General features: G+C 39.5%; 1 protein-coding gene across 8 annotated transcripts in view; it reads left to right on the top strand.

Annotated features, from left to right (window-relative positions):
* The window catches only part of PIP5K1C (phosphatidylinositol-4-phosphate 5-kinase type 1 gamma), a 1,117,364-nt gene that overhangs the window by 901,055 nt on the left and 191,574 nt on the right, over positions 1 to 24,735 (top strand). For all 8 annotated transcript variants that reach the window (XM_044053870.1, XM_044053872.1, XM_044053871.1 and 5 more), the window contains one exon: positions 7,008 to 7,213. In XM_044053870.1, coding sequence (XP_043909805.1) covers positions 7,008 to 7,213 — 206 coding nt within the window. The remainder of the gene's footprint in view (positions 1 to 7,007; positions 7,214 to 24,735) is intronic.

Below are 24,735 nucleotides of genomic sequence, written 5' to 3'. Positions count from 1 at the left end.
CTCTCTATATAAATCCAGTTGTCAAATTATGACTTGAGAACACTGTAGATGCTGTCCGTTTCATCCAGGATCAAAGCACTTTGTGGTAAAGGTTGCAATTAGTTTAGTCTTATAAGGCAATGACATTGGTAAGATGGTCTAGACATACACTAGTGCTTGGAGCCAAAGGAAGCCACCTACTTGAAAAAATGTAAACCGAGTTCAGTGGCGGATCCCAGGCAAGAACAGGAAAGTAAAGGACACTGAGACAAAGCCTCACATTTTTAGACCTAATTCCATTTCAGACTCTCATCTATGTTCTATAGACTGCATTTTCTTAAGTGAATGAAGTCAAGCATTGCAACATAACCCTTGTATCTTCTCTCAGAAACAAAGCCTAGGGCTTAGCTCTTATTTCCTGTCAATCACTTGGGCCTCTTGGAGGTCTCCTTATTTACTTATTTGTCTGTTTATTTGTGTTTGTTTTTCTGGGGTAGAGTTCTGATCTCCATGGACCTTTTTCAGACTCAGCCTGGGAGCAGTGTCTGGTTAAGTGACTTGCTCAGAGTTAGGTAATAGAGGCTGAGGGAATCAAACCTTGCACCACTGGACCACAGGAAACAACTTAATCCTCTAAGCAAACTACCAAACAACAACACTTTTGCCTTACATGGCAAAAGAGTGTGTTGTTGAGTGATGGAGTCACTGTCACGCATGTCTCATTCTAAACTGTGTGTGACTATCTTTCCCTTGTATGCTTAGATATTTTGCATAATGTGAAGGCAGGATCCCCCGGAGAAAACTCTGATGCTGAAAAAGATTGAAAGCAAAAGAGGAAGAGGGTGGCAAAGGTAAGATGAATTGAGAGAATTAGTAAAGTAATGAATATGAATTTGTAAGAACTTGAAGAATCAGTTCTAAACAGACAGGCTTGGTGTGCTAAAGTTGTTGAGGTCACACACAGTTGGATTCAACTAAACAACAATACGGGTAGTTATTTCTCAACCATATCACCAGAGTTTATTCAGCCAGCACAAATAGATTGACTGCGCCAAGGTCAATACAAATTATAATTTACCCCAATTCAGGTTTTGGTGAACTCACAGTTCTTTATAATAGGGGGCACAGGGGGCATAATCCTCTCTGTCAGCTGGTTTGGAAGGGAGTTCCTACCACAGTAAGATTTTCTGCCAGTCTTGGCCTGTCTGTTGGTCTGAAATGAGTAGACCTCACGGAAATGTTCTGTGAATAAGTGTTTCTGATCCATTTTAAGGAGGAGCACATGCAAGTTTCCTTTTGGAAACAGAGGTCAGAAGCCTTTTGATGTGGTAAGGAGCACCCAGTATTTGGCACACCTTCCACATGTACTTGGAAATTTTGGCTTTGTTCAGTAAGGACATTTACATGCTTTTAGAAGTAACACTGTCTAAAAGATACATTTGCTAGAAGAAATTTGAAGAAAGTACTGCATGTTTAAGTTTTTTTTTACATTTGTTAATTGCAATCGTATTAAAAAGCAAATAAATGTAGACAAAAAGCTATTCAATAATAATTGTCAGAAAAACATTAAACATAACCCTAAAACATTTTAGATATCCATTAACAAAATCTTACATCCTGGTGAAAAAGTCAACCCAAAACCCTCTCCCACTAACTCACCACTCGAAACTGCAATACAGTTCAACTCTTATTTTATAGATAGTATATAGCATCTCTAAGCAAGGAATCCTCAACATTTAATCCTAACCCTGCCCAACAGCCACATATCACCACATCCTCTTTCACCTTCAAACCTGTGCCCACATCCTATATAAAACTACTCTTAAAAATCTTAAACCGTGTTCTTCTTCAGCTAATGACCTTCCAAGTCAATACCTAAAAGTTGCAGCCAATAGCATTGCCTGTCCTGTCTCGATCCTTATAAATAGGTCAGTCTAGGAATCCTATGCTCTGTCTCTCTGTAAAAAGTCGCACATTGTCCAGCTTCACAAAGGAGGAAATTAAACAGACATTAATAACTTTAGACCTATAGCAATCATATCTCTCCTCACCAAAATACTTGAAAAATGGATTCAGAAACATTTGCAAGACTATCTTCTAGAGGAAAAACTCCTATCCCCTCCACAACATGTCTTTCATCCTTCCCATAGTACTAGTACTGACCTTTCAACCTATATAGATACTGTCAATGAAGCTAGAGATAACTGCAAACTAGTCTCTTCCTTATTTCTAGACTTGTCTAAAGCCTTCAGTACAGTTTGTCAGAGCAAACTTCTACTTCATATATCCTCACTAGGTCTGTGTCAGCCCACCCTTCTGTGGTTCAAAAGCTACCTGTCCAATAGGTATCAGTCAGTAAAGTGGCACTCCAGGCTCTCTCCTTACCTAATTGGTTAGAACTGCCTCATCAACTAACATATGAACAGCTACTTATCACCTATAAAATTATCCGGCATCCATCTGCCTGTCCAGCACTAAAAATCATTCTACACAACTATGTTGCCATTTGGTCATTGTGATCCAGTGACCAAATCTCCCGCCTGTCTAAAAACTTTCCAAATCTACTGGGCATTGTATGTATTCATACAAGGTTGCTAAGATGTGGAACTCCTTACCTGTATCCATCAGGTCAATATCCTCCCTTTCATCTTTCAAAACCACTCTGAAGACTTCCTTGCTAAAATCTTGTTCTGTTCTTGCTCAAAACCAGGGTAAACTATATCTTCAAATGTGAACAACTACCTTTTCCATTTCTTCCTATCCCTTCTTCTGTCTAATTCTCTTTCCCGACTTCCTTTCTACATATACCACAAGTCTGTTTTTCCCTCACTTCTTATTGCAATTCCTGTTTGTATTATACTAACTTACCTTTACTTTCTCTACAAACTTTTTAAATATTAAATGGCTGTCATATAACCTGCATCGATTTGTAACCAATGTTTTTATTTTGTGTCTAATTTTTTGTAATTATTTAAACTGCATATGCTTTTGTTTTACTTTTGAAGATTGTAACGTTATTGTTCTTAAAATGTTTTGTAATAATTTGGCGCTTTCCTCTGGCTTCTGCTGAAAATGGACTTCTACCCAGTCGGACTTTCCTGGTAATCAAATGTCAATAAACAATAGATAAATTAATTAATAGTGGGCTGTCATTAAGCCAGTCAGAGGTTAATTATATCACATTGCAATGAATTTGTTAAGAAACTGATTGCCTTCAGAACTCATTGTAGTGATTTTTCAGAAGTCTTCTCTTCCAGTCTTGCGGTAAGGAAAGAATAATGCAGTGTGTTGAATGGACTTGAGCAGTGAAGAAAAGTTGCTCACACAATTCTAATTATTTATCTAGCCACAGTGTCAGTTTTTTGGATACAGTAGAACTGTTTTAGCCTTTGCTGCAGTCGTGTTGGGTTATTGATAGTAGTCTGTACTGTAGGAATTAAGTGATGGTTTGCTGGGGTATGGCTTTTCGAGGAGCTTGGTAAAGGCACATAAGGTATCAACAGGTCTGTACTCTGTTTATGAAGGGGTATTATCTTTATGAATGGGTGCTGTTGTACTCTGGTTCACAGAGTTGGCATGGACTCTCCTCGAGTTTCCTTATGATCAAATGGAAAACAGAATGATTTATGTAGGGTGCAGTACTGTTAACCACTGACAAACTGTCACTTGATGAAATCCATGACATTTATTGTGGTGATGCTTCCTTCTAGCCATGTACATAGACACAGTGTTTAAAGGCCCAATATGGGCAAAAACTGCAAACATATTTTTCATCTTGTATATGGAACCTCTGTGCTGTACTAATATCCCCTTAGCATTATAAGTAATTATTAATAATTTTTATTTTACTCTACTCCAATGTGAACCTGATGGGGCTGGACATGCTAATTTTTAAATGAAGTTTTTTGTTTCCCACCTTGCACTCTATGTCAAAAAAATGAGATTATAATGCACTGCCCTTTCACAAGATCTTCTCTGCACTTACTTAGAATGAGAGCACTCGCAGTTGTTGCTAAGTTTTAGAAAATTTTGGAGAAAGTGTTTATGTCCTTCTGATAGTGACACCCTCTGGTTTGAGTTTTTTTTTTTTTGCGTGCTTTTTTGTTCCCTAGCCCTGTAGATCGTCTGACCTACTGTAGGGTTATCTCCATTGATTCTCACTGTGGGGTGAGCTGTCATCCGTTCTGTCATTACGGTGCTTTAGCCACTTCCTTTGTGCATGCCTGAAGTGGGCATACAGTAGGCACCAGATGGAGATGTCACACTTTTCTGTAATGATGTGACCCGGAAACAACCTTATTACCTCTTTCAAGCAGGCACTTCCTGTTAGGTCTCTCATCTCCATCTGGGATCTTTGACAATACATACTCCCCCCGAGCCACTTGTTCCCCCCTTCCCCAGGAGAGAAGTGATCGGAGAGTACCTCATCATGCCTTTCTTTCTCTAGCCAGCTTAGGCAGCTGCTTGAATTTGGGTCAACAGGATCAGAGTCAGAGCCCAGTCCCTCTTTCCTGTGGAGCCTGAATGCTTATACTGTTCTTTGTAATTTACATACACTACAAAACATTCTGTCTTCATTATCTGCAAAACCGTGCTTAGATTATATGTTTTGAAAAACAAGGAATCTGCTAGCTGCAGGACTCTCTTACACTATCTGTTTCTGTCACTGGTATCAGTTTCTTTCCTATCAGACTGCTCAGTAAAAGAGATGTGAACTCCCAAAGACTCTCTAGGATTATGTCCCAGAGGAGGGCAGTGAGGGCAACTACAAATGACAGTATACAGAAAAAGTACGTGAACCCCAGAGACTTCAATGATTTATAATGCCAATGGAAATGGAAGGAAAGAAAGGGTGCAAACACCTCATTAAGGACATCTTTCCTGGGCCAAAAAATGTGAAAGCCTATAAGATGCAAGAGCTAGAAGGAGGAATTCTTAAGGGAAACATTGCTAAACTTCATCCGAATACAGCTTGTTGAGCACTGATAAAGCTAAGTGAAATACTGTACAAGGGGAGAAAGAGCCAATTCATGCTTTTAATTTAGATGCATGCATGTCATTTATGGAATACTCATTTCACTGTATCACAAATGATCAATTCAGTTTATTGAAAACTCACTTCATTCAATCACAATTGATAGAAACCTTTCTACAGAACAAATGTACCATTTTTTTTTTCAGAGAGGCAAACCCCCCCACACACACAACCTCAGGTGTGTAGCTTTACCCCCCTTACTTATATACACTAACTCCATCGTTGAACAACTATAGAAAAAAAGCACAACAGACAGTGACTTGATGTTGGTGCACCGACACAAACTTCTACAGATCTGGGAGTATCTAAGTGTCTATACAAGGCAGGGTTTTAGTTTTGCCCTTTTTTTTCTCTAACAACAGTAGACTTGTGCAACAATCTGATGAAAACATTTGTAGGGGTGGGGAGACTGAGAGGCTGATCGTATACTGTTTGTAGAGTTTAGATAGCTAATGTTACAGATCTGTTAGGTTATTTGATGAGGGTTAAGTTTCAGTTTTAGTAGACTGTTGGTTTTGATTATTCTGTTTTGTTTAAAAGTTAGATTTTTGTTAAAGTTGTGTTGATTTCTTTATACTTTTATTGTGGATTTATTTTTATTGGGGCAGAATGCTGTAAATACAGTGAAGAGACATTTTTTAACCATAATTGTGAGACAGGAGAGTCTGAATATGTATGTAAGGGCAGTGTGATGACTGTGGATGGGGGCTGACTTCCTCGCTGTGCATTTTTTTTCTGTTGGGTTCTTTATTTTTGTTTTGATTGTAATAGATTTGATTTTTAGACATTCCCGCAATATGGCATGGATCCTTTGTAGATAGCATATTTAGTGAGTTCCTGTTGCAAGTAGAACCATATAGGAATGTCAATAAAAATGGGTACCATTGGGTTGACCATATTTTGTAACTCCTGTGGAGGGATATCATGAGTGTATCATAGGGATTGTACTTCCATTCTCAAGATATTTAAAGGAAGCTATACAAGAGAACATCAGGTGGTGTTGGTTTCCAAGTGCCAAGCATGAGTGTATTCTGGAGACGAGTTCATACAAAACACTTAAATTTCCCCAAGTAAATGTAACTTACCTTGTAATGTTGTGACCTTGGACTTTGGACCTTGGATTTACTTATATTTAACTTGAAGGGGGAGGTTTCCCCCATTATAAGCTTTTGGTTAGGAGTCCCCACTCATTGAAGATTTTTTTTTGACCAACCAATTCTTTGAAACAGATTCAGTAAAGAGTTTTAACAGTTGATATTTTATTATGTAGAGGACTGTCCAAATCCAATACAGATGTCCCTCTTGAAGATCAGCTGATACAGTGTGTATTTTTTCCACTATGTGTTGTAACTGCTTGGACTTTGACACATCAGGCAGCAGGATGGCAGTGCTGTATGATGACACTATAGGACTGCAGCTGACAGGCATCATGGAGCGAGCTGTGCAGATCACTGATTAAGAAGGAATAGTGCTACAGCATTAGTTTGTTTGATTTTTTGGTGCATCATATGACCACCACTTCGTGAAATGTACATATATTTGGGTTGGAGTTGTCACTCTTAAAAAACAGCAGGTTTAGAATTTTCCCATGACAAATTAAAACATCCACCAACCAAGGTGAATGGGCAAGGTTTCAGACTGTAGTGTTCTTGAAAATAAATGAAGGTGGTGAACAGCCTTGTGCTTTCTTTGTGTATTTTTTATTACAGTTTTCCCAGCCTGACCATCTGTAACCACAGCAGAAGGGCCACTATAGACTGAATTTTTGTTGTAAGCTTGTATGACTGGAGAGCGTTCTTTAAGGCAGTGCTGCTATTGTACTTAATTGTCATGTAATCTGATTTTTAGCTGACTGTAGTGCATTTCATGATGTAAAATTTGGTTCTGTAAATTTTCTTTTGTCACCTGCATGGTTTGATAAGTATGAACTCAGAGCATCACTTTATGGATAATTTTGTTGCTTCATGTCCATTTTTCACAAAATGTTTTACAGGTACTCGAGAGTTTTAAGATCATGGACTACAGTTTACTGTTGGGAGTTCATAACATTGATCAGCAAGAACGAGAACGGCAATCTGAAGGCACGCGGAGTACGTCAGATGAGAAACGACCCCTTGGCCAAAAAGCACTGTATTCGACTGCTATGGAGTCCATCCAAGGTGGCGCAGCACGTGGAGAGTCCATCGACACTGATGACACGTATGTGTGGGGAGTAAAATGTGTTCTACAGTACTGCTATAGAAAAAAAGAAGATTATTTGCATTTGCTATATTCAAATTGCTTTTTTTCATTATTATATCATTGGTGATGCTGAGGTTGCAAGGATATTGAATTTAAGCACACCTGTACTTCAGACTTAACTGGCCAGTAGTGAAGGGAAATTAAATCTTTTCGGTGTTCCCTTACTTGTGATGTAAATTTTGAAATGAACACCAAATGTTTAGAGTGGAAGGGCTTTGAATCACTGAGGAATAAGTATTTTAGCAGCTGGTTGTGTTTCTTGGGGAGTGTCCACCAATCAGTTTTGTTACTGTTGACAGCTGAAGGCTGTATGATAGCATAAATGTAATGTTACTTTATGGGAGGGGTTACATTTCTATAGCAGGAATAAGCTGCTGGACTAGCATTCTTACACTTGCAGCAATGTATACCTCGCAACTTCTTTGTTCGAGAGTTCTGGACAAAAAAATAATGGGGGGACAAAGGTCCAAAGTCAGGGACAATTTTTAAATATTACTCCAATTCACTTGAACACAAAGTTAATAGGACAACATATTTTGCATCAACATACACTTTCTGAACAATAAGAAGTATGAAAGTCTAATATGTGGCATTACTGACTGAACTTAATCCTCAGAGATTTAACAGAAAATCAAGTTTTATAAAGCACAGGGCAAAAAAATATGAGGCAAAATTAGAGGCATTGTGTAAAAAAAAAAGTCAGTTGACAGATATGCAACACTGAAATGATGTGCGCGACGAGCATTTGGACAGGTGCCAACAGCAGACGGCGACTTTGTACATACTTACCATCCTGTACTGCTGTCTAGCAGAATCACTGCTGCTGCTTATTGGCTGAAATGTCCATGTCTTCCTTGATGGTGGTCTCAGGTTTGGATCTTCCATTATGGGAAATGTTCTCTAGCTTTCAATGGTTTTGCACTTGTGGGATTCTAGACTCCCTTCCAAATATAATGTTGGTCTAGGAACTTTGTACTTCTGCACATCTGTCTTGGAGGTTTAGTTCTGCAGTCTTTCTCCCTCCATCCAGCTTTCCTAATTTTTCTATTTTTTAACGTATTTCTTCATCTTTTGTCCTGCTCTTTCAACTATCCTTTATATTTCAGTCTGTACTAAATCTCCTCCCCCCAAAAATTGTGTTGGCCTTGTGCTCCCTTCCCAACTGTGCCATGGATAGTCAATTTCTGCCCTTGATTCAACTCATCCTGCATCAAGGAGTCTGTGCTTCTTGTTCAAGTTTACATGTGAAATAATTCTGTACATTCTGTCCATCCAGGTAGATTAATTGTGTACTCTGTCCCTTTTTCAGTAATCCCTTTCCAACTCTGCCACTAGTATTCTATATTTTTCTGTCAAGCAGTGCTGTGTTGTGGATGTTTGATCTTGTATTCTTTCATCACCTCTGCCATAGGGGATTCTGTGCTTTCTCTACAGGTCTGTGCTGGGAGAGTGGATAACATCTCTACAATCTGTTCAGTTTATCTTTACCACTGGTGAAGGACTGGAGATGTTGTGTTTCCTTTCTAAATTCACAGGATAAATGTGTCCTCCACTAACTGGTGAGTTTGTGGTAGTTCCCTACTCCCTGTCTGACTCTGTCAGTGAGGGTGATTCTGTATGCTTTCTTAATCTTTGACAGTGATGGGGGAGAAGTCTGTACTGTGCGCATCTCCATGGGGGAGATTCTGTTCAGTGCTCATCTCCATGGGGGACATTCTGTATTGTGTTTATCTCCAGATTTCTCATCTGCCTTTACCATGTTGCACAGATTATGTTCTCATCCGCTCTGCCATGATTGATTTTATATCCAGCCTGCCTTTGCTTTTGAGTGAGGGATTTCAAATTATCCATCTGTGCTTACCATAGAAGGGGATTCTGGGGTTCTGTGCTCTCTACCTCTGCCATGGCAACAAGCCCTGTAGTCTCTGGCTGATTCTGCCATGAAGAAGGTAATGTGTTCCTTGTCTGTCCCCTCTTTTCAGGGACATAGAGGGAATGGGAGGGATTCATTCTTCCCCTCTACACCCCAGGCCAGTGTTCCATGTACCTTTGTTGAAGAATGATTTCACTGATACAGACTCCATTTTTCCTATTGATTACACCATCCACATTTACTCCTTCATTTACTGCTGTAAAGTTCCCAGTTTCAGTGCTGAAATAAAACAGTAGTTGTAATCCTTACAAGCCTATTATGTACTCGTGTGCCTGTCATATTCAGGTATCATCTATCAGTACCTTCTTGTGTTGTTTGATGTTCCCAACAACCAGTCCCTTCTGTCTTCTGAAGCTCCAGGCCTTTATTGATGCAAACTGTCTTGTCCAGTTAAACTGCCGACACAGACTATGAGTTATTACTGTGGATAGGAGCAGAGCAGGCACATTAATACAATTCGGTAGTGCAGCAAAGTAATTACTGCAGTGCCAAGTATCAAACTCTTGACACACTGCATGAAAGTGATGGAGAGGATAAATGATTACACATTGTAGTGTAAAGTAAGATGGGAGATGAGCAGTTCGGATTCAAAAAAGGATGCAGCACAACCAACCCAGTATTTGCAGTTAGATAGACATGAGAGGAAGGTAGAGATGAGAAAAGAGTTCAAATGGGCCTGGACTTCAAGAAACCATGAGACAAGATGCAAAGGAAGCTTATTTGGGCAGTTCTGTGATGGTTTAAAGTGCCAGAAGCATTTGTACAATTAGTGCAGACTATGTACAAGGACTCAATGACTCAATTACAAGCAGTGTTTGGACTCGTAGAAGGGTTCCCAGTGGGAGTGGGTGTGCACCAGGGTAGCTCTGAGCCCAGCACTGCTCATACTGGTGATGGACTTCATTATCAAACTGTCTGGAGGGGACAGGTCAACAAAGCTGCTGTATGCAGATAATGTAGCATTACAGGCAGACTTTAAACAAGAACTTCAGCAAATACAGAAATGGAATGTAAAACTGAAGACACTTAGGATAATAAAGCTGAGTATCAGAGAGAACAGTTGTCATGGCAGCGGATGATAGAAATCATCCTAACTAATAATCATAACTACAAACAAATATGTATAGCTTCCCTCTATATCCCCCCAGGTGACAATATCTCTACACTTGAACTTATCCTTTCTTGGCTATCCAGTAACATTAGTAATGAAACCATAATCCTTGGAGACGTAAACATTAACTAGGCCCTTATCCAAGCTCCTTTAAACACCACTAATATCAACCTCTACCATTTCTCACAACTGATCAACTTGCCTACTCACCCAGCCAAAAACCCCTCAAATGGGAGTATACTGGACTGGATTCTAGTCTCTCATCCCCACTATTTCACCAAAAGTGGCATCCTTCCCGACCCACTAGGTGACCACTTACCCACCGACTTCCCACTATCCTTCAACGGACCCACAACTTCATTACTATCCGCAACCAAAAAAACTTCAACCCAATAACCTTTTCAAACTCACTAAAGGCAGTAAACTGGACTTGTCTAAAAACATTACCTCTAGACAACGCAGTCTCATACTTCAACTCAACATTCTTAAAATTACTTGACTCCCAAGCTCCCCTACGGACCAAGAGAATAAAAACTAAATCAGCTCCTTGGCTATCTAAAACTACTCTATCCTTCATGAGACAAAGAGACAAAGTGTGGGCATGCTACCAAAAACATAAGACAACCCCACTCCTCAACGAATACAAACTGCTCCACAATAAAGCTAAGAAACACATCTCTTTTGATCGACAAAGCTATTTCTCTACACTCCAAAACCAAAACAAAAACAACCCTCAAAAATTCTGGAAAGGAATCTCCACTGTCCTCCACCCCAGTAAACCAGATACTCCTACCCCAGATCCAAATGCTCCAGAACTAGATTTAGTACCCAATTTAATTCCTTCTTTATTGACTCTATTTCAAAACTGACCTCATTCTCTATCTCCTCCCCATCTTCTAATACCCCATCACTCACCCCCATAATCTCTACAGCAACACCCTACTCCCAATCCACCAGTTCCTCTACCCCCTCTTCTATACAAATTCTATCCTCATCCATACCACCCCAAAATTCAACGCTGCCCGACTGCACTCTCTTCACTTTAAATCCCATTCCTACTACTACTATTAAGAAACTCCTCCAGAAATTGAAACCATGTACCAATGCTCCTGATAATATCCCTTCTTACTTTCTTAACATTGCTGCCGAAAGTCTGGCCTACCCAATTAGCATCCTAATTAACCGCTCCCTACTAGAAGGCACAGTTCCCCAAATTTGGAAACAAGCCTTTATTATACCATTACACAAAGGTGGTAACAATAATAACATTACCAATTTTCGTCCCATAGCCATCCTGTCCCCCATTTCAAAAATCCTCGAAAAATGTGTGTAAATCCAACTCCTTCCTCATCTCCTAGACAACAACCTTATAACCCCCACGCAGCATGGCTTCAGACCTAATCATAGCACCATGACTGCCCTTCTCTCATTCCTTGAAATAGTAAATAAAGCCCGAGACTCTGGACAAATTGTTTCCACCTTACTCCTTGATCTTTCCAAATCCTTCGATACTATCTTTCACAGCCTGCTCTTAACTAAACTCTCCAAACTCTACCTATCCTCCTCCTCTCTGAACTGGTTCTCTAGCTATCTGTCCAACAGAAATCAAGCTGTAAAATGGAAAAAAGCAACTTCTTCTTTCCTAAGTACCCCTACCGGAGTTCCACAAGGCTCCATATTGGGCCCTCTACTCTTCAATATCTTTATTAATGGCTTCCACAAATCTATCCCTTTCTCTAGCATTATCCAATATGCAGATGATTCTACTATCATCTGCTCTGCCTCTTCTATCTCCACCCTACAAAAACTTACTCAAGACGCCTTCTCTTCCACAGAGCAATGGATGCTAAGCAATCATCTAGCTCTCAATGCCACCAAGACCAAATTAATGTTATTTACTCCCTCCAAACTCCCTCCCCCCAACATGAACTCACTCTTAGTTACTAGTCAAAATAACTCACCTCTTGAAATAGTGTCAGAGACCAAACTACTTGGGGTCCACATTGACAACCAACTAAAATTTAATTCCCACCTACAAAGAACATCAAAAAAAACATCAAAACTTGGCATGCTGTATAGACAAAATGCCTACCTCACACCACCACTAAAATCACTCTAGCTACTTCCTTCCTTATTCCCTCCCTCCTCTATGGTGCCCCACTACTTACTAATCTTCAGTGCTTGTTAAAAACAGCTCACCTCTTGCTATAACAAAATTGCTAGATTCGCTACCACTCATAAGTCTTCCACTCACCACTGTCTCTCCCTCCATAAACTAAAATGGTTAGAACTTCCCAACTATCTTGCTTACACTCAACTAACTCTAGCTCACAAGCTTATTCTAAACCCCTCCAATTGTCCCTCCCTCTCCTCTGCCTTTAAAATGCACCATCCAAATAGAGTTCTAAGGTCTAATAATCAAAATCTATTAGAGGTCCACAAACCGACTCATCCCCCAGGCAAAAACCTCCTTTCCTTCAGCCTTGCTCGCCTCTGGAACTCCCTACCACCAAACATCCACACTACCTCTAGCCACTCTACCTTCAAGAAGTCACTTTTCTTACACCTAGCATCTCAATGGGAATGCTCTTGTACCCACCCTACATAACCAACTCTACCTTTGCCCTGTACTAACAAATTCTACTCTATTCATCTACTATGTTTGTTCATTAAAATGCATTTATGTTTTGCTTTTATTCCTTTGTTAGCCTGTACCAAGATTGTCACTGTCAAATGTTAAGTACATTTATGTTTTGCTTATGTTCTTTTATAGTATGTACCTACATATTTACTGTCAAATGTTAATGTACATTTATTTTCTTTTTTGGAGCTTTTCTCCCTGGGACTCCATTGAAAACGGGTTCTTCAATGGCCCAATGGACTATCCTGGTAAACCAACTGCAATAAATAAATAAATAAATCAGAAGAAAGTGAAAACTGAGATAGAAGAGGAAAATAGTGGAACAGACTAACAGCTTCAAGCACGTCGCCTTATTTGAAAACATTAACTTATGTATATACAATGCACTTGCATTTACATTAATATGCATGCGACTGTGCTGAGCATGCATGGTAGCTTGTGTTACTATATATCTGTATGGGCACAGGCAGGTGAGAAGAGCAATGTTCAAAAACACATTACACGCACTGTGATAGGCACCAAAACCCTAATGGTGGTATTAATAGTCAGTAGTTCACGTGTGTGTAGCGGTTATAAGTGAGAAGCGATGCTGTGCTTATATGGAAATAAGCAAGTGCAGAAAATGTGCAATGAATAAGGAAAAGCAAAGGTGTTTGGAAGAACTCACCCCTTACAGCAAATACGTAAAGTATGCAAAGTCAAGAGTTAAGGAAATTTGATGGACTACGTGAAAACCATGAACTTTTTATTACTTCAAAGTGTTTTGTATATGTTTGGATACTGGGGATGGATGTGGCTATGCTAAGGCATATTTAAAATACCTGAAGCCAGCTGTAGACTGTGCAGCTTTTATTACTGATATTAAAAAAAGATAGAAGGGTTTAATATATTTTTATAGGGATATCCTTATGTGTGCACCCTGAAAGTTTCATTAAAAAATAGAAAGGGGGAGAGAGAGTAGTTTGGAAAAGGGGGGATACACAGCAAGAAGGGAAACATAGAAGGGAAACATCAAGAGGGTTGCACTAGAGGAAGTGGGAGGGGCAGAATGCATTTGTCAGGGGATAGATCCCCATTTTTTCTTTGTTTGTATTTTTTTTTTATATGAGAGGGTAGAGTGATTGGGAAATAGGTAAAAGAATGTAGGAGAAAAAGTATAAGGGAAGGAGGGCTGAAGCACCTGCAGAAGTCCGAACCCACAGAGCCTCAAACATTTCCCCTGCCAGATGGGAAGCAGTGGAGGACCCCAGTGTTGAAGAGTTAGGGGCCTGGGGTGGTGCAGTGCTCAGTACCAGCTAGGTAGCATGTCTTCTACCTGCTGCAGTGAAGCCACATCTAGCTGAATCCTATGAACATCTGCCCCTTCCAGCACATCTTCAACCATGTTCCGAAGGTCCCATTCTGTGAGGCTTTCCAGAGTGCCACGAGCCAGAGTGCTTGAGGGTGCCACTACCCTGATCCTGCAAGGATAACACCTGGCAGTTAGAGGGTGAGCAGTCTCTAACCTGGGAGGTACATGCCTGGGTCGCTTCAAAGGATTTTGTAGTTATAAAAAAAGGAGTGCATAATTAAAATAGCAAAAATAGAGAAAGGGGAGACAGGAGAGAAGATATATTCAGTACAATGACACCAAGTTACACAGTGTCAGATGTCTTACTTTAAACATTTCTAAGTTTATAAGTCTTTATTGAAGTAAAAAAAAATATGGAGTCTTTATTCTTAGTTTTATTTCAAACTGTACGGGGTGTGCTTATACAAATTTTGGCATGATGAGGAGTGTTTATACATACTTTTGGGATAAAATGGTATGGGAAGTGCTTATGCTTAAATGGCAGGACAAGTGATATCAAGCAATGATGGGGTTTTACATGTTACAGTTTACTACACAAACAAAATTATCACAATTTTGCCTGAAATGTATTAGTTTGAAATACTGTATTAAAAGCACCCATCGTAAATAATTACAACTTATAAAATCAATGATGGGCCTAAATAGTGCACTTATATCCATCTTGCTTGCAGTAATGCACTGAATGCCAGCTATTCCTTCAGTTACAAATGTTTTCAGTAATGTGCTTACACACTTTAATGACATTATTTTTCTTCAGTTGTATACTGAAATCTGTTACACTCTTGCTTGCAGTAATGTAGTGCATGCAGTCTGTTCCTTCTCATTCAGTACAGTAATAAAATGAGTTAAAGACAGAGGTACTGCAGTTGCACATTGTCATCTGTCTTGCTTGCAGTAATGTACTGGATTCACTGCATTGCTTCAGATAATTCTGTATGACTTAACTATTAATTATTTACCTGTATATTTATTATTGAAAACAGTTTAACAGAGAATTAACATAGACTAATTTATCCAAGCTTACAGGAGGATTCTGTCAGCCTGTCCAGTTGCAGCTCCTTCTGTCTCCTGTTAAAGCTGATCTCTGCCTCAGCAGTCTTCTTCTTCTTTTGGCTTTTCCCGGTTAGGGGTCGCCACAGCGGATCACTTGTCCGCTCATGATTGGCAGTGGAGTTTTACGGTGTTGAGTTGCCAGCCCAGTGCCCAACCTTCCACAGAAGGCACACAGACGCACACACTCATGCCTAGGGCCAATTTAGAGTGTCCAATCCACCTACAGCATGTCTTTGGGATGTGGGAGGAAACCGGAGCACCCGGAGGAAACCCACGTGACCACAGAGAGGCCATGCAGACTCCGCACAGAAGGCACCCCAGCTGTGAATCAAACTGGAGAACCTCTTGCTGTGAGGCGGCAACGCTAACCGCTGCACCACCATGGCCACCCTATCTCTGCCTCAGCAGTAATAAGAATAAATGAGAATTCCTGTTTAACTGTATTTCACATTTTTGCCATTATTATTTCTAAGTAGGTATATTCATTGCCTTATTTGCTTAACCATGCAGTTGCTCAAACATATAATACTGTCTGAATTCTCATAATTTGGTAATTTCCTATTTGCTGTCATTAGTAGAAGTAGATAGCTGGTGGACTGCTTTTTCATGTTATTACTTTGCACATAGCAGTCTGAATTTGGTTCAGCATGAATGTGCAAACACACAGAGCAATGTTGCAAGTTAGGGAAGTTTTCATTTCCTGAGCTGTTCAAAATTTGCCCTTCATAGTTTTCTTCGTGAACAGTTTTAAGCATAATAAGGTGATATTAAAACAAATGCTCAAGTAATGCAGAGTTAATAATATTGGTTATTTCTCAGTGAAATATGTGCTGGACATTCACTTCACAGTGCAGCAACACCCCCCTTCCCCCAACCTCCAGCCTGACTAGGATGTGGTACCTGATTGACTTCAGCCATGTTGCATGTTCAGTTACAGTTCTGAAAGGAAAGGACTTTCTTATTCAACTAATGCACTACTAAATAATTCCTGGCCTACCTAAATTGACTGCATGTAATTTCAGTAGCTCCTCAGGTAAGAAATGAAACTATGATAATGCAAACATTTTCTTTCTGTCTAATTAGATAGAAAATTAGTTGTTAGAATACTTATGCAGATGTGTACCTGTGCCTTTCAGACATATTTATGCAGATAATTATTTTACCAATGCATACATACATTTACATTTGTACAGGCAGTTATTGTTATCACAAGTTTTATATACTTCTGCGTTGATGTAGTTCTGTATACAGGTATGTTATGCTTTCTGTAGCATTATTGTAATAACAGTATAGATGCATTTTTGCAGGTACATATATTTGATCTACCAAATACCTTCAGTAATGCAAGTCCTTAAATGTTTTATCCATGTTTAAATGTGCCCTCCCCCCAAAAAAAAAATTATACTTGCTGTGGATTTCTGGTCTTCTTGCCTTTATCTACCCACTCAGTCATCTGGTCCACCTACTTCTTCAGGTTGTTGTACTTATGATGGCACTTCTGGCTGGGACAGGTGATCCCTGTCTGCAGATGCTCAGCCATATCCTGACAGATATTGATTTCTTTTACAGTCGGTGCCTTTTGTGCATGTCTTGATCTTTTCCCGGTACAAATCCTTCAGAAGGTAAAGCATGATTTTGGTGGTCTTATCAGACCAGCTTGGAGCGCGGCCTTGTTCCTTAACAAGTGCTGCCATGACTTGGAAGTACCAGTACCACAATGAAGAAAGTATGAGCAGTGCTGTGGTTCCAGGTTTTAGAACCACTCCTTCTTGGGTGGGACACCAGTGAAACCAATCGCAGATAACCAGCAGAGGTATTACAGCAGCTACTATTATTGGCAAGTTTTTTTTTAAAGGAACGCATTCTAAGTTGCCTTATGTTATGCATAAAAAATGGAAAAACATTTCCATTATGTAACAGTCGGTAGAAGTGACAGTATAATCTCTGCCTATCTACTCTCCTCTGACACACCTTGTCACTTCCCAAGAAGCACTTGGAGCAGATCGCATGAAACTCCAAGTGCCAAGTGCTTCTTGGAAAAGTAATGTAACTAGTCAGGGGAAGACGATCACAACAGAATTCATGCAGGCCACGTCTGTGTTTATTTAAATCTACCAGAACCTCTAATTCAAGGTCCTGATTGCATTCACAAAACACTGTCAGATCAGTGCCTGCAGGGTTACCTCCATCAATTAGGTTATGACCTCAAACCAGCTCACTATACAGCTCTTATGACAGCCTCAATTCAAAATCACTTCTGCCGTTACCTAGCCTATACTTAGGAGATGTGCATGACTCATTTGATCCTGAACTACTGTGAATTAACATTCACAGTTCTGTTACTTAACATTTCACCTTCATAAACATTTTGATTGGTTTAACTAGGAGAGGAAAAAGTAGCAGAAAATAAAGTGTGTGTGTGTGTGTGTGTGTGTGTGTGTGTGTGTGTGTGTGTGTGTGTGTGTGTGTGTGTGAGGTTGGGACACTTTAAAACTGTATGCATTATGTTTCTATAATACTACTGCTTTGAACCTCAGGGAGCTGTGGAAAGAAATCTGTCTGACGTGATATGACAGTGCAGTCATTAACATCAATGCTGTATTCATTAACATTCCTACAGCTGGCATTTACCTAGACCTGAAAAGTACTATTTCATGACTTTTCATGGAAAAAGAGTAATGATAATATTGCACATTTAAATGAGCATCCTGCCATTTAAATGAGCACGGCTGCCACTTCACCCTTAACACTGCACAAATGATGATATTTTTTTTGTCTCTGAAGTCACAAATTACCATGTATGACAAAATAAAAATAACCTGATATGTAGTACATCAGTCAAACAACATATTTTAATCTAATAATAAATTGGAAAACATGAAAAATGATCAATCAAATGCAGTGCATGAAGTCATGAAATATTGAAATAACTGCTTTTACTAATTTTACCAAGTAAGGACATTCAGTACATGAATACTTGCACGCCACTTCTAAAGAATTTGTTTTGCAAAACAGTTAAAGATGGTGATTATTAATTATATGATTCCTTGTGACAACAGTGAACAGGAGACAGTAAATACGCAGGCATGACTTCTACAAGCAATAATACTGTTATGAAATTAAAAAAAAAATAAGATGAGATAGAATGTCATATGAACAGTGATAGCAGACCATGCATCCCGCAGCATAGGTTACAAATGTCACTGCATGTATCAATTATGATAAAGCTGCTCTGTTTTGTGTTGCTGTTTCTGTGCATTCACTGCGAGGTACTCAGAGTACATATATTTTAATAGTGTTTATATTTCTTTTTTAAATCAATTTACTATAAATCATGCTTCACTTGTATTCATATCAGTGCTTCAGAAATAAGCAATGTAATAATCTGAAGGTGAAGAACTCTGTTACAACATCTGCATATGAACCGGTGGAGAATTCATCCCTTCTGTCTTCCCAGTGGGTGTTATAAGGAATTATTGGAGTAATCAGTACCCCCCCCCACGTGATGTAGAACAGTAGGATGTTTTCTTCCATGATGATGCTTATGATGCTATTGATTAATGACTAACTGTCACTGTACCCAGAATCTTCTCTGGTAAGGTGTATATGGTGACTGTCCTTATGTTTAAGAATGGGGTATCTTCTGCTGGCAATAAAGCCAATTCTAGAGGGCTACAACTAGGAGAGATGGGGAGCCAAAAGAAGGACCCTTGGCAAGTGAGAGGATCAAAATAATACTACGATCACTAAGTCCACAAAGAACTAAGAAGAGAAGTTTAAAAAAATGTAGTAGTTGTAAGAAATTGGTATCTAAGGAATTACTGAAAAAGGTTAAAACAGAATACATGTAAAATGCAAACAGTAGATCACTGAATAATATCAGAAATGTGAAATACATTCTCCAAAATTAATATACAGTAAAGTCTTCAAAAGCAACCAAAATTAACAGTTGGCAAGGTAAAATATGTTGTAACTGAATGACTTTCTACAGATCCAGGAGAACACTAAAGTTAATACAAACATTAAATTTGAATCACAACAAAGCTGAGTGGTAGTTCTAGATTAGTAAAAATGTAGAAAGGATATGTCCAATATTGTTCACAAATACAAGTCAAGAAGTCAGTGCAATCCGTATTTTAGTGTTTATCCCAAAGCACCTTACAAAACAGATGAAATTCAGGCAAGTGTTAAATGTTCGTGTAATGCTATGATACTAATTTGAGTAAGTATTAAGATAATTGTAGTTGTTGTTGTGTCTTTCGGCTTTTCCCGGTTAGGGGTCGCCACAGCGGAACTCTGGTCCGCTAATGATTGGCAGTAGATTTTTACGTGCCGAGTTGCCAGCTCTGACGCACAACCTTCAACGAAGGTATGCCCATTCACGCATGTCTCCACACAGAAGATGCGTTAGCTGAGAATCAAACAGGACGTCTTACTGTGATGTGACAACTCTACCGCAGCACCACCACAAAATAAAATGTAAGTGCATATCAAAATGAAGACAAACATCAGATAATTCAACATTTTAGAATTACAAAGTAAGAACAATGCTAATGGAAAGCAACACACAGCTTAGTACCAGCATTTAACTCTTAGTTCAGACCAAGGCCTTAAGGTATTCCAGCCAACAAGCCCAAGACTGGAGATGGTTGAGGGGACAAGTCTAAATGTGAATGTAGCCAAGGGGGTGGTTAAGTGTCACTGGGGAAAAGTTATGTACCAAGCACTTGAAAAATAGTCATCATTGAGCAAGATGTTTAAATAAAAGGAGAGGCAGCAGTCATCCAGACTGTACAGAGTAAAGTCAACATATCAGAGCTTTGCTTCCCAGTTATTGCTGTTGTAAGGTAAAGATAATGGAGGAAGTGTTTAAGGACTGGTGAATGATGCAGAAGTCCTCCAGCAGTTAAACCCTTATTGCGATGGTTCCCAGGTGTTTGGTGCAGCAGCACAGTTTCCAGTAATGCTTGACAACCTTATAACTGTGCATCCTATGAGAAGTCCTGCAGCAGCTAACATCTCCAGGCGTCTGTGCCATATTGCAGAAGAAGTGATGAAGTCCAAGGGAATTCCGGAAGACATAATGCCATAACCAGAGGAGGAGACAGGTGAAGCAAAACATGCATGGACAAAACTGCCCACAGGTGTCACCAAAAACATAAATGGTATGCTAACCAAAGTCAGCGGAACATACTGCTATCAGGCTAATTAAATAGTGGTCTGTAATGAAAGCAAATGGTGCAATCAAGTGTCCAGTATGTCCCAAGAGTCAAGCAGGCAGCTAAAACAGTCTGTAAAATGTCCCCGACAGACTTAGACCAGTTGAAAATTAAAGTTAGACAAAAGGTAGACGGGTGTCCCAGAGAGCACTGTTAGGTACAAGTAGACTGAACAAGACATGTAGAATAAAACTAAGCAGGATGGATGGAGCACATAAAGCAGAGTCATAACAATGTGGTAAAGGAAGATAAGTTAAATAAAGAAAAATGGAGATAATTAGTAAATTATCAATTTGAAGCATTAGAGATGGGTGCACAAATAACGGAGCTTGGCAGCTGGCTCCCACCATATTGCTTATGCACTGCAGAAGTCTTTAGCCTATAGTGTGTGTGTGTCTGTGTGGGTGTGTTGGAGTTCAGTGAAGGTGGAATAGTTCTCTGAAATAGTTTAGAAATATCTTGCGAAAATTTTGTTTTGGAAATGTTTTTTTTACTGTTCCAGAATACATGTACTCTTTATAATGCACATTATGTGAAAAGTTATAACTATTCTATGTGGAATTCAGATTTTTAAAAGGTAGAATAAAAATCTTTATGCATATATTCTGTTTGGGATTAATGAACAAATTACAGCTAGCATTATGTTAATGCTACAGTGGCTGCACCCCAGGACCATGATGTGGTATGAGGTACACCATATGGATTCCAGGCTACTTAATCTGAATACACACTGTTTGTATAATTTTTATTTTTATTTTACATTTGTTTACCGGGAAATTCTGAGTGGGCACAGGTCCATTTTCAGCAGAGGCCCTGGTAGAAAAGCACCAAATACAGTAGAATACCACAAATACACACTGACAAGATAAATCATATAGGAACTCTTTAAAGTTGAGCATACTTAGCATAAATTAACATTTTTTTTAAAATAACTAAGAGTGAATAAATACTAAAATAGCTAGAGTAAGTACTTTGTAGAAAGTTTTTTTTTTTTTTGCATAGAACTATAGGGGCTTTATCATTAAAGCAGAGAAGGGGAGGTGGAGAGCCACCATTTTGTTGTTAGTAGAATCCCAGCAACAGTGAGTTGGTATGGGTTAAACGGGGGGGGGGGGGGGGGTTGACATGGGCAAAGCCAATTTTTTATGTAATGGGTTTTAAGAAGTTTTTTAAATTGGGAAGTAAAGGTTGTAAAGGTTAAGTGATTTGGGAGTGCATTCCAGGTTATGGCAATAGAGCAGGCAAAGAGAGATTTCCCAGCCTCATTTTTGTGTTTAATGGCATTTATGTGGTTCAGATTAGTAGATCTTAAGGTTCTGGAGGTGGTGTAGGGGTGAATTAGTTGCTGAAGGGCAGGGGTTTTATTAGGAAGGTAGTAGAGCTTATGGGCAATTGTGAGTTGGTTGAGCAGGAGGAGCTGTGGAAGCTCAAGCCAGTTCAGTTGCTTGAGGGCTAGACAGTAATGGGACCTATGAGTGGCTTCAGTAGCAAGATTCCATCTTGCTTATTTTGGTGTGGTGAAGGTTGGTTAAGATAGGGGAGGCATAAAGGAGGATGGATAACAGATGGGTTTTTGCAATAGTAGCTTTGGTGTGTTTAGTCATGAACTGTCGGTTCCTATAAAGGCGTCCGATCTTTTTATTGACCACCTTGATTATTTGGGCTATATGTATGTTGAATTTCAGATTATTGTCAATTTCTATGCTTAATAACTTTGTATGAGTTGTTGGGGTGATTAGTGTATTATCTTTGGATTTTATGGCAAAATCATTGTTTACTGGAGGAGCTCTACCAGGGCTAAAGAGAATAAGTTTGATTTTTTTGGGATTGAGTATAAGTTTGATGTTAGTGAACCATTCTTCTGCTAGGATAAAGTTATTTTGGATGATGAGTTTTAGTTCATTCATGATGGGTGCGGCACATATAATAGTGTCATCTGCGTATTGCACTATAGGAGCAGAGAGTGAGGATGAGGCTATCTGGTTAGTAAATAGTGAAAATGGCAAGGGTCCGAGGATGGACCCTTGAGGGAAACCTATGGCTACTGGTAGTAAGGGGGACAGGCAAGGGTCCAAGGATGGACCCTTGAGGGAAACCTATGGCCACTGGTAGTAAGGGGGACAGGCAAGGGTCCGAGGATGGACCCTTGAGCGAAATCTATGGCTACTGGTAGTAAGGGTGACAATTGGTCTTGCCATAGAACTGCCTGCTGATGGTTTGATAGATAGTTACTGAACCGAGATATGGTGGAGCAGCTTATGTTAAGGGTAGCTAGGCCTTTCTAGGAGCATACTATGGTTAACCATATCAAAGGCTTTGGATGAGTCTAAGAATATGGAGGATACGAATAGACCGTTATTTCTCTGGTGACTCACAATGTTGGAAAATGAAAGCAGTGCTGTGGTAGTGCTATGGGAAGGTCTGAAGCCATGCTGGGATGTGGATAGTAGGTTGTTTTTTAGGAAGTAATGCATAAGCTGGGTATGAACTACTCTCTCTAATATTTTTGATAAAGGTGATAGAATTGCTATAAGGTGGTAGTTGGTAAGCTCAAGGGATTGACCCCCTTTGTGCAATGGTATAAAGCGAGATATTTACCAAGAGTGGGATACTTTGCATTCTGTTATTGACCTGTTAATGAGGATGGACACGGGATAGGCTATAACATCTGCTGTAATCTGTAGGAAATCAGCAGGTAGATTGTCGGCTGCTAATGTGATTGGTTTAAGTTTTTTGAGGAGTTTAGCAATGGTATTAGTGGGGACTGGGTTCAGGGAAAAACTGGGAAGTAGTTTTTTTATTGGAAAGCGTGGAGGTTAGGGTTCCTATTAAATGATCGAAGACGCATTCTTTTGTATGCATCTTGATCGAACGTGAAAGCACATAAAGGCAAAATAACAAAACAGCATATAAGTGAATTCTTTCCCTGGGAAAGAAATCGCTTGGCTGCTTCTGTTACTTTGTCGTTTTCGTGACTGTAGTGCAATCTCGGAGTTGGTATATTTAAGTAGGGGGTGTGGGGGGCACAGTCCCCCACTTTATGTAATGTTTAAATTTTTTTTTTTTGTTGAACAGAGATTTTTTTCCCTTGGAAAAAAATCGCTGTTCTAAGCATTCGAGATTGTAAGCTTTCACTTACATGGGTTTGATAAATCATTGTTCACTTTTTTAAGCGTTCGATGATTTAACATAGAACCTGGGGGTTACTGTTGTTGTGGGGTTCGTAGTTGTGTTTTGGGTATCAGCTAGGGCTTGGATTGTTTCAGTGAAGTATTTGTTAAATTGGGTGGGGATGTTGTTGTGGTTATTTGGTAATACTGGGGATGGAGTGGTAGGTTTTCCTGGTTGTAATAGGTTATTTATTGAGGCCCAGAATTTTTGAGGGTTGTTGGTGTGTTTTTTCTGCATGGTTTAATAGTATTTAGTTTTGTCAAGTTTTATTAGTTGTTTGACTTTGTTGTGGAGCTCGTGGTAATTCTGTCTTAGGGCAGAAGTTTTGTGCTTGTGAAATTGTGACCAGGCTTTGTCTCTTTCTTTCATTAAGGACTTAGTATCTTTTGATACCCATGGGGCATGGTTGGTTTTGATTCTAGTGGTTCTGGGTGGTGCATGGGAGTTTAGGATTTTTAGCAATGTTGAGTTAAAGTATTCTACGGCTTCATCTAGTGATAGTTGTTTTAGGGGAGTCCACTTACAGCATTTTAGTGAGTTAATTAGGTCATGAGCTCTAAAGGTTTTTTTGTTACGTACAACTCTGAGAATGGGTTGATCCATTTGGTGGGACCAGTTCCTAACTAAGTATGTTGCTTGATGGTCACTCAGACTGTCAGGAAGATAGCCTGAATGGTGGGCCAGAGTGGGGTCCGTTAATAGAATCCAGTCCAAGATGGACTGGCATTTCACGGTTTTAACAATTCTTGTGGGTGTAGATATAATTTGGGTAAACCCATGGAGGTTAATGTAGGTAGAGAGATTTTGGCTGGTATGTCAGACCAGTCAATGTTAGCCACCTAAAAGTATGGTTTCTTGTGGAAGGGAAGATGACAACCAGTTAAGTAGATTTTCCAGTATGTTAGTATTATTGCTTGGTGGGATATATCCTCCTGCAGTAATTATTTGTTTGTTGGGGTTAAGTTTGTCTGGCTAGAATTAATTCTATGTCTTTGACTTCT

The sequence above is a fragment of the Protopterus annectens genome, chromosome 13.part0 (genome assembly GCF_019279795.1).
Source record: "Protopterus annectens isolate FY-2018-M chromosome 13.part0, PAN1.0, whole genome shotgun sequence".
Taxonomy (NCBI): Eukaryota; Metazoa; Chordata; order Ceratodontiformes; family Protopteridae; genus Protopterus; species Protopterus annectens.
This window is presented reverse-complemented; position numbering and strand designations above follow the sequence as displayed.